This window comes from Olea europaea, chromosome 15 (genome assembly GCF_002742605.1).
Source record: "Olea europaea var. sylvestris chromosome 15, O_europaea_v1, whole genome shotgun sequence".
In the NCBI taxonomy this organism is placed as follows: domain Eukaryota; kingdom Viridiplantae; phylum Streptophyta; class Magnoliopsida; order Lamiales; family Oleaceae; genus Olea; species Olea europaea.
Window position 1 is genome coordinate 23,403,311 of NC_036251.1, and position 14,461 is coordinate 23,417,771.

The window sequence follows — 14,461 nt, forward strand, 5'->3', positions numbered from 1 at the left end:
GCATGGTTGCGTATCTGAAATTGGTTCCGAACCTAGTCCCTTGCTTCGAGAGATTCGAATTGGTTCAAATCCCACGCCTTAAAAATATACATGCTGATGCCTTGTCCAAATTGGCCAGCAACAAAGATTCAGAGTTGCAAAAAATTATCCCAATTGAGCGCTTGTCGAAGCCCTCCATCTCCGAAGGCGAAGAGGTACTATGGATTGAATGCACCCCACTTTAGATGCAACCCATCGTAGCCTACCTTAAAGATCAATCACTGCCAGCCTCGAAAAGTGAGGCTAAGAAATTGAGGAGGAGGGCTGCTCACTTTGTTATCCAGGATGATGTGCTCTACAAAAGGGGCTTCGCCTCGCCACTTCTCCGATGCGTTGGAGGGGAAGAAGCCATGTATATACTCAGGGAGATCCATGAGGGAGTCTGCGGTAACCACTCCGGAGGAACAACTCTTGCCCACAAAGTACTTCGATAAGGCTATTTCTGGCCAACCCTGAAAAGGGGCTCTTGCCAGTTTGTTCAAAAATGTGACAAGTGTCAGTGCTTCTCAGACATTCAAAGACAGCCTTCTCACAGCCTCTTCGTGGTGACCTGCCCGTGACCGTTCGCCAAATGGGACATTGACTTTATTGGCTCGCTCCCAAAAGGGAGAGGAAGCGCTATTTTTACCATCGTTGCCATTGACTACTTCACCAAGTGGGTCGAAGATAAACCTCTAGCAAGAATCACTGAAGCGAACACCATAAAGTTCATCTGGAAGAACATCATTTGCATGTTTGGCATTCTCCACTTTTTAGTGTCTGACAACGGAAGGCAATTTGATAACAAAAAAATGCGAGACTTGTGTGATGACCTCAGCATAAGGAAGGACTTCTCAATACCTCATCACCCCCAAGCCAACGAGCAAGTTGAGGCAGTGAACAAGACTATCAAGCATACCCTGAAAAGAAAGCTTGACACCTCGAAAGAGGCATGGGTCAATGAGCTTTTTCATGTCCTCTGGGCCATTCGAACAACTTGTCGAACTGCAACAGGTGAAACACCCTTCTTCATGATCTATGGATCCGAAGCCATGAGTCCTGTCGAGGTGGGAATCCCCTCTTATCGTCTAATACATTTCAATGAGATCAACAACGATGAAGCTCGAGTGTACGAACTCCACTTCCTTGAAGAAATGAGAGATTCGTCCCGAATAAAATTGGCTAAGTATCAAAGAAAGATGACCCGTTATTACAACTCCAAGGTCAGAAACCGAATTCGTCTGGGGACCTCGTCCTCAGAAAGATCTTCCAATCATCGAAGCCAACTGGGTTCGGAGTGCTTGGACCGAATTGAGAAGGTCCTTATTGCATCCGTAAGGAGTCCCGACCCAACACTTATGAAATCGAAGACATGGCAGGGAAGGTGTCGCCTCATCAGTGGAACATTGAACACTTGAGGAAGTATTATCAGTGATGTGTATGTTTCGAACCAATCTACATTTTGTCCAGTTTTGTAACATCCTATCTTACTAAGTGCTGAAACTGTCTTAGTGAAAGATAACGTAAGTTTCTAAGTTATAATGCCACAGTTCTTCATTATGTTATATAGATTAATCAATTGGTCTCAGTTCTTCAGTGATTTATTTGGGTCAGCTCTTTTATAATCAAATGGTTATTATTGGTAAGTGATGCTTAATATTTACTTATCCTTTACTCGACACAAACAGTTCAACATAAAAGTAAAGGGGAAAAGCAATAACACTTGCAAAAAATTTAAATTTCATTAACATCGAATGGATTACAAAACAGGCCGGCGCCATTACATTTAAGATCCTAATCTACATGCACCACTGACTCCTTCTCCCGGGCTGCTTCGGTCGCTTGGGGAGCTTCAACAGGCTCATCCGTAGTAATGTCTGGTCGGCCTCCAGTCGGCCCACCGAACTCCGCTTCCAGGGCAGATATGTCCAGTGTTGGGTGAACCTCCCTTAGGCGTTCCAGCATCGCCTGGGCATTCCACGAAGCCCAGAAGCTGGCAAAGGTGTCATAAAGGGGGTGTTCCTCGAAGTGATCGATGAAATGTTACACAGCTGACTCCCTTGCCACCTCTACCTCCTCCTTGAAGGAGCCGATCTCCTCAACCTAGGCCTTCGACCGTTGCCTTAGGTCGGCCTTCTCCTTATTCGAGGCCTCCAGAGCCTCCATTGCCAAAAGATGGTGCTTAATGGCGTGATCAAGTTGCTTAGTAAGAGCTACCATCTAGGATTTCGCTTCGTGGAGCTCCTTTCTCAGCCCCTCCACGTCGGCATTGGTTTTCTTCAGCTAGGCCTCTACGTCCGTTCGTCGACGCTCTGCCTCTAAAGCCTTCGCCCCGGCAGCTTACATAGCCTTTCCATGCAGAAAGTTTGCCTCCAGCTGCTGAGCCAGATCCACATTCTTGGCTCGAAGGTCCTTCACCAAACCCTCCAGCTGTATACTAGTGCTGAGGGCTTGGTTGAGGTTGGCACTGATCGCTACAACCAAGTCCTCCGCAGTGCACAAGGCCATGTCATCCTTCCACGCATCAATCCAATACCTGTTATGGACCAGTGCCACTGTGGCAATCTCCGGGAGCAGAACCTCCAAGACCTCCTTAACTGGCTCCTCGTCATTTGTGCTGAGGAAGTCCGCTTCTTTCTCCTGCCTCACCCTCTTTCTCTTCGGCTGACCCGGCACTTGTGCTATCGGGGTGGCCAAAACTGGAGAAGCAGCAGATGCCTCGAGGGGAGGAACCACTTTTTCCCTTATCGCAATCCTAGTGGGGATCGTTGTTTGGCGAAGTGATGGGACAGGCCTGGCCACTGAAGGCCCCTTTACTAACGACCTTCTTACCCTTCCTCAACAGGGAGGCCTCGGGGTCCTCCCACTCCTCCTTGTTGACCAATGGCTGGAGCTTCTTGCTCGCAGACACCAGGTGGTCCTCTATCTGTTGTTTATAGGCCGACGAGAAGGTTTTTGGGGCCCTCGCTTCGGCCATCATCCTTTAGATTGTTTTAAAGTCCGGCTTGAGGGGCATCTTCTTGTTAAAGTCATCTGCATCAACAAAGGAAAATTAGCGTTGCGACCTCCGAAAGCAGTATAACACAACTAGTTCGGGTAAACTACCTTGCGAAGCCATCAATTCGTGTTCAACGAAATGAATATTCTTCCTGATCAATTCGTGGTACGACCTCCTCTTTTGGGGGAGCTGGTACAAGATGCAAATCATATCAAACTCCTCGACGAAAATCTCACACCGAGGAAGGGCGCCTAAAAAATAACAGGGTTAGCAATCGAACTAAAGTAATTAAAACAAAAAAATCTTCAGTACTCACTGAGTGTTGAATACTTGGTGGGAACCATAAGAGGCGCCAAGAGGTCCCCCTCCATTGTATCCCATCTCTCAGAAGCCCAGCACCACGAGCTCTTCCAATCCTTAATGGAGCTCAGCAGATCGAGCACGAATGGAGTGTGAGAACCCCATGAGGTCAGATAATACCATCCCCTGGTCCTATCACCCTCCGCTGCTACCTTAGGAATGTAGAGGGTTTGGAAAACATGAAAAGACATCTCCATCCCATAAGACGACTCCTTCTAAAGCATCCACGACCCGACCATTTGGCTCCAAGAATTTGGGTTTAACTGGGTCGGAGTTAAACCATACGACTTCAAGACATACCTAAAGAATGGATGGATGGGTAACTTAAGTCCCGCCCTAGAATAGCCTCACTAATGGCCACACATCTCGACCTAGGGTAACATGCCCGCTCGTCTGGCTCCGGTAAAATCAGGTCCACACCGTCTGGGATCCTATACTCCCTTCTTAGCCTCTCAAGGTTGAAAGACTTCAATTTAGAAGGGTAGTCCGAAGCCCCCAGTGTATGGAAGTGTCTACTGGACTATCAGGTCGTCTCTAAATGTTTTCCCCTCCTAATATCGCCTCGGATATTTTCGAGGAGGTCGCCAATATTGGCTGGTCAACCCTCACTATGTCCAACTCCCTCCCGGACGACCCGCTACCCTCAGAGGCCATATTTTTTCAGAGAGAATTGCGAAAAAACTAGAGAATACTTACGAAAATCAACCGGAATGGGTGCCCTAACGCCGGGAAGATCCAAGACCAACTCCTAAAACTCGTCGGAGATCACAAAGAGATCGGAAAACCTTCAAACACCGTCGAAAATCGCTAAAAAATTTTTTAGAGCAAAGAGTTTGATTGCATAAAAGTGGAAACCTCTCAAAAAGCTCAAGTCCTCCTTTTATTGGAAACCCCATACGATCCTCACTGTTGAATTCAAACGATGTCAATCTAGGCCGTTCATCTTGTCACAAATCTGGATCGTTGAAATGAAACGCCAGATTTGATCAACGCCCAAGATCTGACTGTGCCCCTCACGCATGCATAAAACGCGTCGTCTCGAACAAACAACAGCCGTCAACAATAAGTTGCCGCAGCAGCCTTTTTTGGGAACAGGCAGCACATCCAACTGTCATCTTAGAAATACGCGACAGCTGTCACATCGATTAACATCATAATAAGACGCTTCAAGTTAGAGACAGTCCATCCCAATACGCCTCGGATGAAACACCTAGCTTTACAAAGTTTCGATGCACCGGACGCGGAGATCCCTGTGGGTCATCGCCTCGGACGTTTCGTTCCCTTCTCAGCTTTACAAAGCTTTAGCCATCTCCCAACACGTCATCCCCTGTGGGTTAACGCATCGATAGCAGATGAGCTCTTCACCTAGCTTTACAAAGATTCAACGCACCTGACACGGAGATCCCAGCGGGCCATCGCCTCGGACGTTGCGTTCCCTCCTAAGCTTTACAAAGCTTTAGTCATCTCCCAACGCGTCGTCCCTTGTAGGTCAGCGCATCAGTAGCAGATGAGCTCTTCACCCAACTTTATTAAGCTTCGATCCACCTAGCGCGGAGATCCATGTGGGTCATCGCCTTGGACGTTGCGTTCCCTCCTAAACTTTACAAAGCTTTAGTCATCTCTCAACGGGTCGTCCACTATGGGTCAGCTCATCGGTAGCAGATAAGCTCTTCCCTAGCTTTACAAAGCTTCAACGTACCTGACGTGGAGATCCCTGTGGGTCATCGCCTCGGACGTTGCCTTCTCTCCTAAGCTTTACAAAGTTTTAGCCATCTCTCAACGTATCGTCCCCTGTGGGTCAGCGCATCGGTGGAAAGTTGAGCCCTTAAACCAGCTTAACAAGCTTCGACGCACCTGACGCAAATCCCTATAGGTCATCACCTTGGTTGCTGCGCTCCCTCTTAAACTTTACAAAGCTCTAGCCATCCTCCAACGCGTCTCCCATTTGGGTCAACACAACGCTAGCAGATGAGCTCCTCTCCCCAGCGGAATCACAACTCATACGACTTGGTGGAACACTGAAGGCTCATCACGAAACGACCAAACGAGAGGGTGCCCTGCCCAGATCTCCTCGGCTACCACTCTGCCTCGGCCAACATGTGTTCGGCACATTTGCTCACTTCACCCTTTCACACTCTATCAGAATCCACAATACTTACTCTAAGGCCAGCATACACAATCGGGAAAACAAGTCCACCCATAATATAAATATTCGTGCCTGAACTTGGGGAACCACTGTTACATCCCTAAGCAACCACTTCGGAACAACAGTCACACCACTCTCCGAAGTGACAGGTATCCATCCGAAGTGGTTCCGAAGTAATGCCCATTCCCGACGACCTCAACGTGACATGCTGTAAGGTGAAGAGCGGATCCACCGAAGTAACCGAAGTGTCCCTCAACTTCAAAGCGTTGGGCACTCCGAGGTACCCCTTTACCAAATCTCTCTGTCGCCACTGTCAAAAAGATATCTGTCAACATCTCCTCTGCTTCCAAGGATCAATTGATGTGACATCTCCATAGATCTAGTTGATGTGATATATCGACTTTATGTCAACTCAACTCAGAAGAACTAATTGCCCGTCCACTCTACATGCGGTTGATTGACGTCTATGAGCGGACGCCTCACACCGTCAGATGCATACATGTGTTCCATATCCAACGGTGCTCTATGTCTATAAATACCCAAGGTTTGGCAAGAGACAAAGGTAATGACACACAATTTAGCCCTCCATACTAAGAAATATATATTCTTCTCCCCACTCTCTTGCACAACTTGAGCACTGTTCTGATCATTCAACGCTGACTTGACCATCGGAGTGTATACGGCCACCACCACCATCGCTGATTCCGACTGTGTGCTTCTGATCGTGCATTGTTATCCGCAGGGAGGATTACGTGGAGTAACTATCCGTTGGCCACGTGGAGGGTCCAATTCTCGAGGTCAACACATATAATCAATAACATTCAAGGAATGAATTAAAATAAAAGTATTCGAAAAATTTTAAAATTATTCATGAAATGTAATTAATTAGTATTTTTGTTAACGAATTCAATATATAATATTTTGGTTATACAATAATAATCGAGGAATGAATTCAATATTTTCGTTAATTAAACGTAATTATTTAGTTAGTAATAGTAAATTAATAAATAAATAAATTTTCAAATAAATAAATTGTTAAGAATGAAAAAATGAAGAAAATGATTAAACATTGTTCATTTGGTGCAACTTTTGATGTAATAGGTTTAAGAATATTTTCTATTTAGTGCAAGATTATTTGCAAATTAATATGAAACTTATCTCAAATTTTTGTGCAGGATTGGATACGGCCTAAAGTTCTATTCGTCGAACCTTATTAAAAAGTTCTTATTGTTTTTCAATAAAAATTAAACATTAGTTTTATTCACATATTTATCGTTATTACGTATTTTAATCACATAATTATAGTGATTACAATACTTATTAATCAGAAATTGAATAATCTAATTAATAAAATATTTTTGTGGGCATAATCTTAGCCCTTGTTTGATCTCCATCATTTTTAAAACATATTTTTTTTTCTTCTTTTCAATAACACATTTTTCAATAAAATAATATTACATACAAATATAAAAATTTTCATTATTTTTTAACCAAACATTCTGCATCAATTTACTATTTCAAAATGCATTTAGTTCAGGCTTTTGCGCTACTTTTGACTTCGAGGTAGTGGACGTCATCTAGAACATAATTGGGAGAAATAACGATCAAAGTTTAGACTGCTCACAACAATTTTACTTGTAGAGAAGATCGGAGTTCTGAATTTTGGTCATCCTTTGTCATAATAATATCTTAGGTTTGCTGTGTAACCTAGTTGATTTTCCCTCTAGAGGAAAACACTCACGTGCCTAATCATGTCCCATTATTAACTCGACCTGTCCCAACTCATTGTCATACAAAATACAAACCCACGATTTGTTTGTAGCACAATACAATTCAAAATCACGGCCTAGAAACTAAATCATTACTCAATCACTATTCATTCAACCACTGTAGACAAATTCCTATTCGAGTCTCGTTGTCGCCGCACAAGGTGATCCTCCTGACACGTGTCCTCCTATCCTCTAGGTCCCACTACTCAATAACCTCATCCACAACTCACTATCCAAAGCCGTCGACACTCAACTAATCCAGTGATAAGTACACTTATTTATTTATTTCGGTTTATGTAATTTTATTTATTTCAATAGAGGGTAATTAGCATAATATGTCATTAACTTTCAATATTATTGTGCAAAACGTCCTTACCTTTTATTTTTTGCCATTTTCACCCTTACTTTCATCATTTATTGTGGAAACCATCATTTTCATCAAATTTTTCGTGTAAAATGACAAATATACATCCTATTTAAATAAAATAATAAAAAAGAAAAGTTAAAGAATATATTGCAATCATACTCTAAAACTTTTAAAAAAATTACAAATGAGTCCATATAAATTATTAAAGGGGTATATAGCACAAAACGTCCTTATCTTTCATTATTATTATACAAAAGTCCATACATTTCATTTTTTGACATTTTCAACCTTATTTTTATATTTCATGGCGAAAATCATTATTTTTATCAATTTTCTTAATTAAAAGCTGTAAAATGACAATATACCCTTCTCTTAAAAAATAAAAATCATTTTATTTTTAATTATTTATTTGAAATTTATTTATACTTTTTTGAAAAATTTGGGAATATAATTACAATTTGTTATTTATCTTTTCTTTTTTTATTTATTTAAAGAGGAGTGCATATTTATCATTTTATAGCTTTTAATTGAAAAAATGGATGAAAATAACGATTTTCAAAATGAAATATAAAATAAGGGTGAAAATGTCAAAAAATAAAAGGTATTGACGTTTTGTACAATAATATTAAAAGATATGGACGTTTTGCTCAAATTATCCTTTTAATAATTTATTTGAACTCATTTATACTTTTTAAAAAAATTTGAAAGTATGATTATAATTTATTCTTTAACTTTTTTTTTTATTGTTTTATTTAAATTGGGGTTATTTTTATAAAATGAGAAATTTGATAAAAATGATGATTTTTTCAATAAAATGTGAAAGTAAGGTGAAAATGACAAAAAAATAAAAGATAATGACATTTTACCTGATAACATTAAAAATAAGGAGATTTGTACTAATTACCTTTCAATAATATCCATTTCTCTCTTTCCTACTTTTTACCTGGAATTTGTTCCTCCTATTTCTTTTTGTTCTATTTCAGCTTATCACCGTTCAACTAACTTCTTGACAAGTTCAAGGTTTATATTTGAAGAAAATAATTGAATTTTCGATCTGAATTAACTCGAGGTTTTAAAATTACTGATTGTACAGCAAATTGATTGTGTTTGATTGATAGATCAATCCTCAAGATTTTGAGAGGGTTTTGACGATCGAGAATTAGCGATGTCTGGACCCTTGGATCGGTTTGCGAGACCTTGTAAGTGAAATTTCCTGTTGTAATTGATTTCTTTGTTGCTTTTGAACTGCATTGACGGCTAATTGATTGTGATTTTGTTGAATTCGATAAAACTAGGCTTTTTAGTGTTTACTCAATGTGTGCGTGATCCCTATAATTGGACGTGTATTATGCTTCTCGGCACTTTTTTGACCAATTTAACTTTCTTTTTCGCATGATTTATGGTAACCATAGGCTTTCAAAAGAAACCAAGAAAAAAGAAAAAGATTTTGGGCAAATAATAATGTACTTCATTATGCTTTCTATTCTTTATCAGAAAGAAGTTTTAGGGTGCAAAATCACGGGGCATTGTTTTTTCAGTGGAGCTTTTATTTATATTTCCAGAGGTACTTTAGAAATATGAAATGGGAATTCAGTTCTCGAATCCCCCTTTTCCCTTTTGATGTTTTCTTGTACATTCTGTTGGCCAGAGCTGGAAGATTGTATATTTCTACAGGGTCTTTAGATTTTTCTGTTCTCTGTTGTTGTTCGCCCTGATGGAAATGCTATTGTGGTCGTAGTTTTGAATGTCGTTGCTACTATTGAATTTCGAGGAGGTTTCGACAGCCAGACCCTTGTTTCAGTAATTGGTTAAATTTAAATCCTGATATGTATTTTAGCCATTTTATTGCATAGGTGAAACTATCAGTTGGGCAATTTGAAAAACCTGGAGATAGCTGGTCTTTTATATAGTCATGAATATAAGATTGGTTCAGTCATCAAGGGCCAAGATGGTTGGTAGTGAGATATTAAGATTAGACAGATTAGTCTTGACAATGCAGAATCAACGCCACTTGGCGAGATTGGGATCACAGTCCACTACATTGTGAAAACATGGAATGCTGGGGTTAGTTATATACCTTAACCAATAATTGTTGACGATTAAAATGTCAATGTAATGGAAGCTTATAATAGTGTATAAACCACTGATAAAATTGAGTGCTATCAAACTTCTTACAAATGCTATTTTGTTGACTAGCTTTCATTTCAACGTATTTAATTCATAAATGTCCAAGGAAGGGAAGCTATGCCAGTGAACAATTGGATCTCCAAATTTAATGTTCCAAGTTGCTAGTGTACCGAATTTCAGAACAGTTGTCCCTACTCATGATTTGCTATGGGTTTTTTGGTGTTTTTGGTAACTCCGAGTAGAATGTAGTACAAATGATTCAGTGAATTTCTGTTTCTTAAAATGACTTTCTTGTATTCATGTTTTTTATGGAACAGGCTTTGAGGGGTCTTCAGGTGCTGATGAGAGAAGAGAAAGAAAATCTGATTTTGAGAATTCTGAGGATGAAAGAAGGACAAAGATTGGTTCCCTGAAGAAGAAAGCACTGAATGCCTCAACAAAGTTCAAGCATTCTCTCAAGAAGAAGAAGGGCAATAGAAGAAAGAGCAATGGCCGAGTCAGCGCTGTTTCAATTGAGGATATCCGGGATGCTGAGGAGCTGCAAGCTGTCGAATCATTTCGACAAGGTTTGATATTGGATGAGTTATTGCCAGACAAGCTTGATGATTATCATATCATGTTGAGGTTAATATTCCTTTGCTGTTCCTACCTATAGTTAAATTCACACTTTTATTGAGGGAAGCCATAAATACATTGTGGATATGTCATATACTTTACATGGTATTCACTCATCCCATTACTAATGAGGTAATTAAATACGACCACATGCCTGATTTACCGGCCACATTTAAATTCAGAATATTACATGAGCCTCCCTTCATCGATTAGTGGGATTTTTTTTTTTGCGCAATGCCAATATGGTATAGTTGGTGCCTCAGGTTTAAGAATAGCTTTTTGTATTTTCTGATATGTTTTGTGTTTCCTGTAACTAGAGGAAAAGTAAAGATCATAACTGCAAGATGAATATCTCTTGTAAACTTCCAGTAATTCTTCAAAAAGTTAATGGACAAACTGACTATGAAACGTGTAAACATAAAATCATCAGCATATTCTGGAATGCAAAATTCTGTAATAATGGTTTTGAATTCGTGGTGGACAAAAAGATTTGCCTTTCTTGCCTTCTGATTCAGCAACAATTCCTTTTATTTTTATTTTTATGTTTTAGAGGCTGCTTAAGGAATTGCTTGCAGGTTTTTGAAAGCAAGGAAATTTGATATTGAAAAAGCGAAGCGCATGTGGGCCGATATGATTCAGTGGAGGAAAGATTTTGGGACCGACACAATTATGGAGGTAATTAGATCCAAGATGTTCACTGAAGTAACAAAGCCAAATTGCTTGACAATCTTTGGGTTTTACTCTTCTGTCGCCCAGTTTTAGCTTTGCTGCTTTGGTCAAATTTTTTAATCAATTCTTGTCTTCTTCAGGATTTTGAATTTAAAGAGTTGAATGAAGTTTTGAATTATTATCCCCATGGTTATCATGGAGTTGATAAAGAGGGAAGGCCTGTATACATTGAAAGACTGGGAGAAGTCCATCCCAACAAACTTATGCAAGTTACAACGATGGACCGTTACATAAAGTACCATGTCAGGGAGTTTGAGAAATGCTTTGCCATTAAGTTCCCGGCTTGTAGAATTGCTGCCAAAAGACATATTGATTCAAGCACGACGATTTTGGATGTCCACGGTGTGGTATGTTACATGCTGTTTTACTATTGTTTGTTTATTTATCACAATTTGTGTGTGTGCGCACACATCTTTTATTAGTTTGATAAATAATTTTTGTTGTGTTTTTTACCCTATATATTTCTGGTGTTTATTTTAGGGCTTGAAAAACTTCACTAAGAGTGCACGGGAACTCATTATGCAGCTCCAGAAGATAGATGGAGATAATTATCCTGAAGTAACTTTTAGATTTTTTTTTAACTCAATCAGTTCTATCAGGTTTTGAGGAACCTTAGAAACTAAAAGATTGTGCCTTTTAATTGCTGCAGACACTTCATCAAATGTTTATCATCAATGCTGGTCCAGGCTTTAGGCTACTGTGGAGTACTGTAAAAGGTTTTCTAGATCCCAGGACCACTACTAAGATTCATGTATGTCAATGATTCTTCTTTTCTCATTTGGAAGCAGCACTTTTCTCATTTGAACGGCTGGTTAACTTATAGTTCTCTCTCAACTTTTGGAATATCTCACAGGTTCTTGGAAACAAATACCAGAACAAGTTGCTTGAAATAATAGATGCCAGGTGAAGGGGGTGGAAATTATTATGAGGAAAATATGGCTTATTATATTGCTTTTAACGGAAGGATCATATCTTTTCTTTTTAATGTTTTTGAAATTAAAATTTTGGGTTCATGCAGTGAGTTGCCAGAATTCTTGGGTGGAATGTGTACCTGTGCAGATCAAGGAGGCTGCCTTCATTCAGATAAAGGGCCATGGAAGAATCCAGGGATTTTAAAGGTTCTAATAATATTGAATTGATATAAAATGAAATATCTATAATTTTCATTATTATAGTTTTCTCTGACTTTGAAAAGATTATTGTTTTCATTGTGTCGCAGATGGTGCTTAATGGTGAAGCACAACGTGCTAGGCAGGTTTTTAAAGTTCTTAACAGCGAGGGGAAGATCATTTATGCTAATCCACTCTACTCGATGGTACGGTCTCGGTGGCTTTTCTTTATGAGTTGGGCACTGAAACTCCTCAGCACGTCGGATTTAAGCAAAATCTTATGTTTATTTGGTTGTTGAAGCAGGTAAAAAGCAGTGATACGTCTACTGCCGAGTCTGGTTCTGAAGCTGAAGATATTGCTGCTCCAAAAGCCTTTAGGAATTATTCACATCTTCGGTTGACTCCAGTTCGTGAGGAGGTATGACCAAGCCTGTGAACTTCATTATTAGTTATATTATTTTGGTTGTAGATTTTGCAAATTTTGAACTTAGTCATTCTTATTCTTTCGAAGTTCCAAGAGAGATTTTAGTTGACATCGATATAAATGGAAGTACATTCCAAGCAGATAAAAATTGTTGATACATTGTAATTTGTAAGTGAATAAGGATTCGACTCTGTTCCATGTCTCCTCAATATAAGATTTTTGGTCAAAATTAAGGTTCCTGTTATTTACAATATCATGATGTATGTAAACAGTGTTATGACTCCCATCTATCTTGCAAAAACTCCATATGCATTGATTATTTATACCTTTGACTATTAATAATTATCAGTTCCCCACAATTACTGATTGATTATTTCTCTTGACAATTTCATGTAATGTTTAACTCATTTCTCAGGCTAAGGCTATTGGAACATCTAGCTCTGTTGGGAACTTGTCAGGGTATGACGAGTATGTTCCCATGGTTGACAAGGCGGTTGATTTTGGATGGAAGAAGCAACCATCCCTTCCGAAGCCTTTTATTACTAAAGGTTAGTTTGTAATGTATATTTCTAGATTTTACTTTCACAATTGTCTCCACGCCTCGGTGTTAAACTTTAAAATTGGAATGCAATAGAGACCTTTTGCCCTTTTCTGTTTTGTCTGTCCCATATGAAACATTGACTTTGTTACAAACTTTTAATTTGTAGAATTTTTAAATACAGAAACATCTCAAAAGGCCCCAGAAGGGCTTTCTGCTCGCATATTGGCAGCTCTTCTGGCCTTCTTCATGACCCTTTTTGTGTTCTTCCGTACACTATCATGCCGTGGCACCAAGAAATTGCCTGATGCATCATCGCATCACAAGCAAACAATTCAAGAATTTTCCTTAGACACGAGTACAAAGGAAGAGTTTCGACCACCTTCACCAACTCCACAATTTACAGAAGCTGAACTTCTATCTTCTGTTTTAAAGAGGTTGGGAGAGCTTGAAGAGAAGGTGAATACTCTTCAAGAAAAGCCATCACAGATGCCTCACGAGAAAGAAGAACTGCTCAACGCTGCCGTTTGCCGAGTTGATGCCCTAGAAGCTGAGTTAATCGCCACCAAAAAGGTATTTTTATAATTTGCAACATTGGGTACAATTTGGTTCCACGTGGCCGAGGAAAACTTTTTGACACGGTTATCACGTGTACATTTGTGTGGGGGACAAATATTATTGAGTCTGGATAAGATAGACCACTTATTTTTAGGTAACTAAATTGATGATAAATTGTGTTTCTGCTGAGCAGGCTCTGCATGAGGCTTTGATGAGGCAAGAGGAGCTGCTTGCATATATAGACAGTCAAGAAGAATCCAAGTTGCAGGTGATTTAATTCGATCTTTGTTCCTGTCTTCTTGAAATGAAAAATACGAGTATAAATTCATGTAGTTCTTTAGGAGATTTTCAGTTCAAACTCGCTTTTTTCATAAGAGAGCTGACTTTCCAAAACTACTGTTACCTTTCCTTTGGAGGACGTGCTTTAAAACTCAAATCTCTCATGTCTGTTGCTAATATTTCTGCTTCTTTGTTTCACAGAAAAAGAAGTTTTGCTGGTAAGGACTTGTCTAATACGATGAACATGGGGGTTGAGAATGTATGCGGTTGTATTTGATGTGACTGTCGTTAACCATGTGGAGAATCTTGAAGATTTCTTTACACAAAATGTTGAGAGGAACTCTGAAGTGTGGTTTAAATTTGATTATTTTGAGATATTTTTGACTGATGTTCGAAATTATAGATATTCATTGCAAATCTTTAT

General features: G+C 39.5%; 2 protein-coding genes across 4 annotated transcripts; both read left to right on the plus strand.

Annotated features, from left to right (window-relative positions):
* Positions 1–224: 224 nt before the first annotated feature.
* LOC111411413 lies at positions 225–1,618 on the plus strand. The gene is made up of 3 exons (XM_023041948.1): positions 225–426; positions 796–1,085; positions 1,589–1,618. Exons 1-3 carry the CDS (start codon positions 225–227, stop codon positions 1,616–1,618), a joined length of 522 nt encoding a protein of 173 aa, XP_022897716.1.
* Positions 1,619–8,583: 6,965 nt separating this feature from the next.
* Positions 8,584–14,456, plus strand: LOC111410543 (phosphatidylinositol/phosphatidylcholine transfer protein SFH8-like). 3 transcript variants are annotated; one of them, XM_023040943.1, is made up of 15 exons: positions 8,584–8,678; positions 8,777–8,857; positions 10,103–10,409; positions 10,976–11,075; positions 11,210–11,476; positions 11,610–11,687; positions 11,779–11,880; positions 11,983–12,032; positions 12,148–12,247; positions 12,349–12,444; positions 12,543–12,656; positions 13,078–13,210; positions 13,370–13,773; positions 13,952–14,026; positions 14,239–14,456. In XM_023040943.1, the coding sequence occupies exons 2-15, from the start codon at positions 8,824–8,826 to the stop codon at positions 14,257–14,259; spliced, it is 1,881 nt and encodes a 626-aa protein (XP_022896711.1). In that variant the 5' UTR covers positions 8,584–8,678; positions 8,777–8,823; the 3' UTR covers positions 14,260–14,456. The 3 variants fall into 3 exon arrangements, with proteins under 3 accessions (XP_022896711.1, XP_022896710.1, XP_022896712.1); XM_023040942.1 differs by having other exon boundaries at positions 8,596–8,857; XM_023040944.1 differs by having other exon boundaries at positions 8,598–8,857; positions 13,385–13,773.
* Positions 14,457–14,461: the final 5 nt, after the last annotated feature.

Coding starts and splice junctions, on each gene's coding strand:
- LOC111411413 (XM_023041948.1), top strand. CDS start 225: ATGCAACCCATCGTAGCCTACCTTAAAGATCAATCACTGCCAGCCTCG. Junction 427..795: donor GATCCATGAGGGAGTCTGCG/GTAACCACTCCG, acceptor TCCACTTTTTAG/TGTCTGACAACGGAAGGCAA. Junction 1,086..1,588: donor AAGCCATGAGTCCTGTCGAG/GTGGGAATCCCC, acceptor TATGTTATATAG/ATTAATCAATTGGTCTCAGT.
- LOC111410543 (XM_023040943.1), top strand. CDS start 8,824: ATGTCTGGACCCTTGGATCGGTTTGCGAGACCTT. Junction 11,688..11,778: donor ATGGAGATAATTATCCTGAA/GTAACTTTTAGA, acceptor TAATTGCTGCAG/ACACTTCATCAAATGTTTAT. Junction 14,027..14,238: donor AAGAAGAATCCAAGTTGCAG/GTGATTTAATTC, acceptor TTTGTTTCACAG/AAAAAGAAGTTTTGCTGGTA.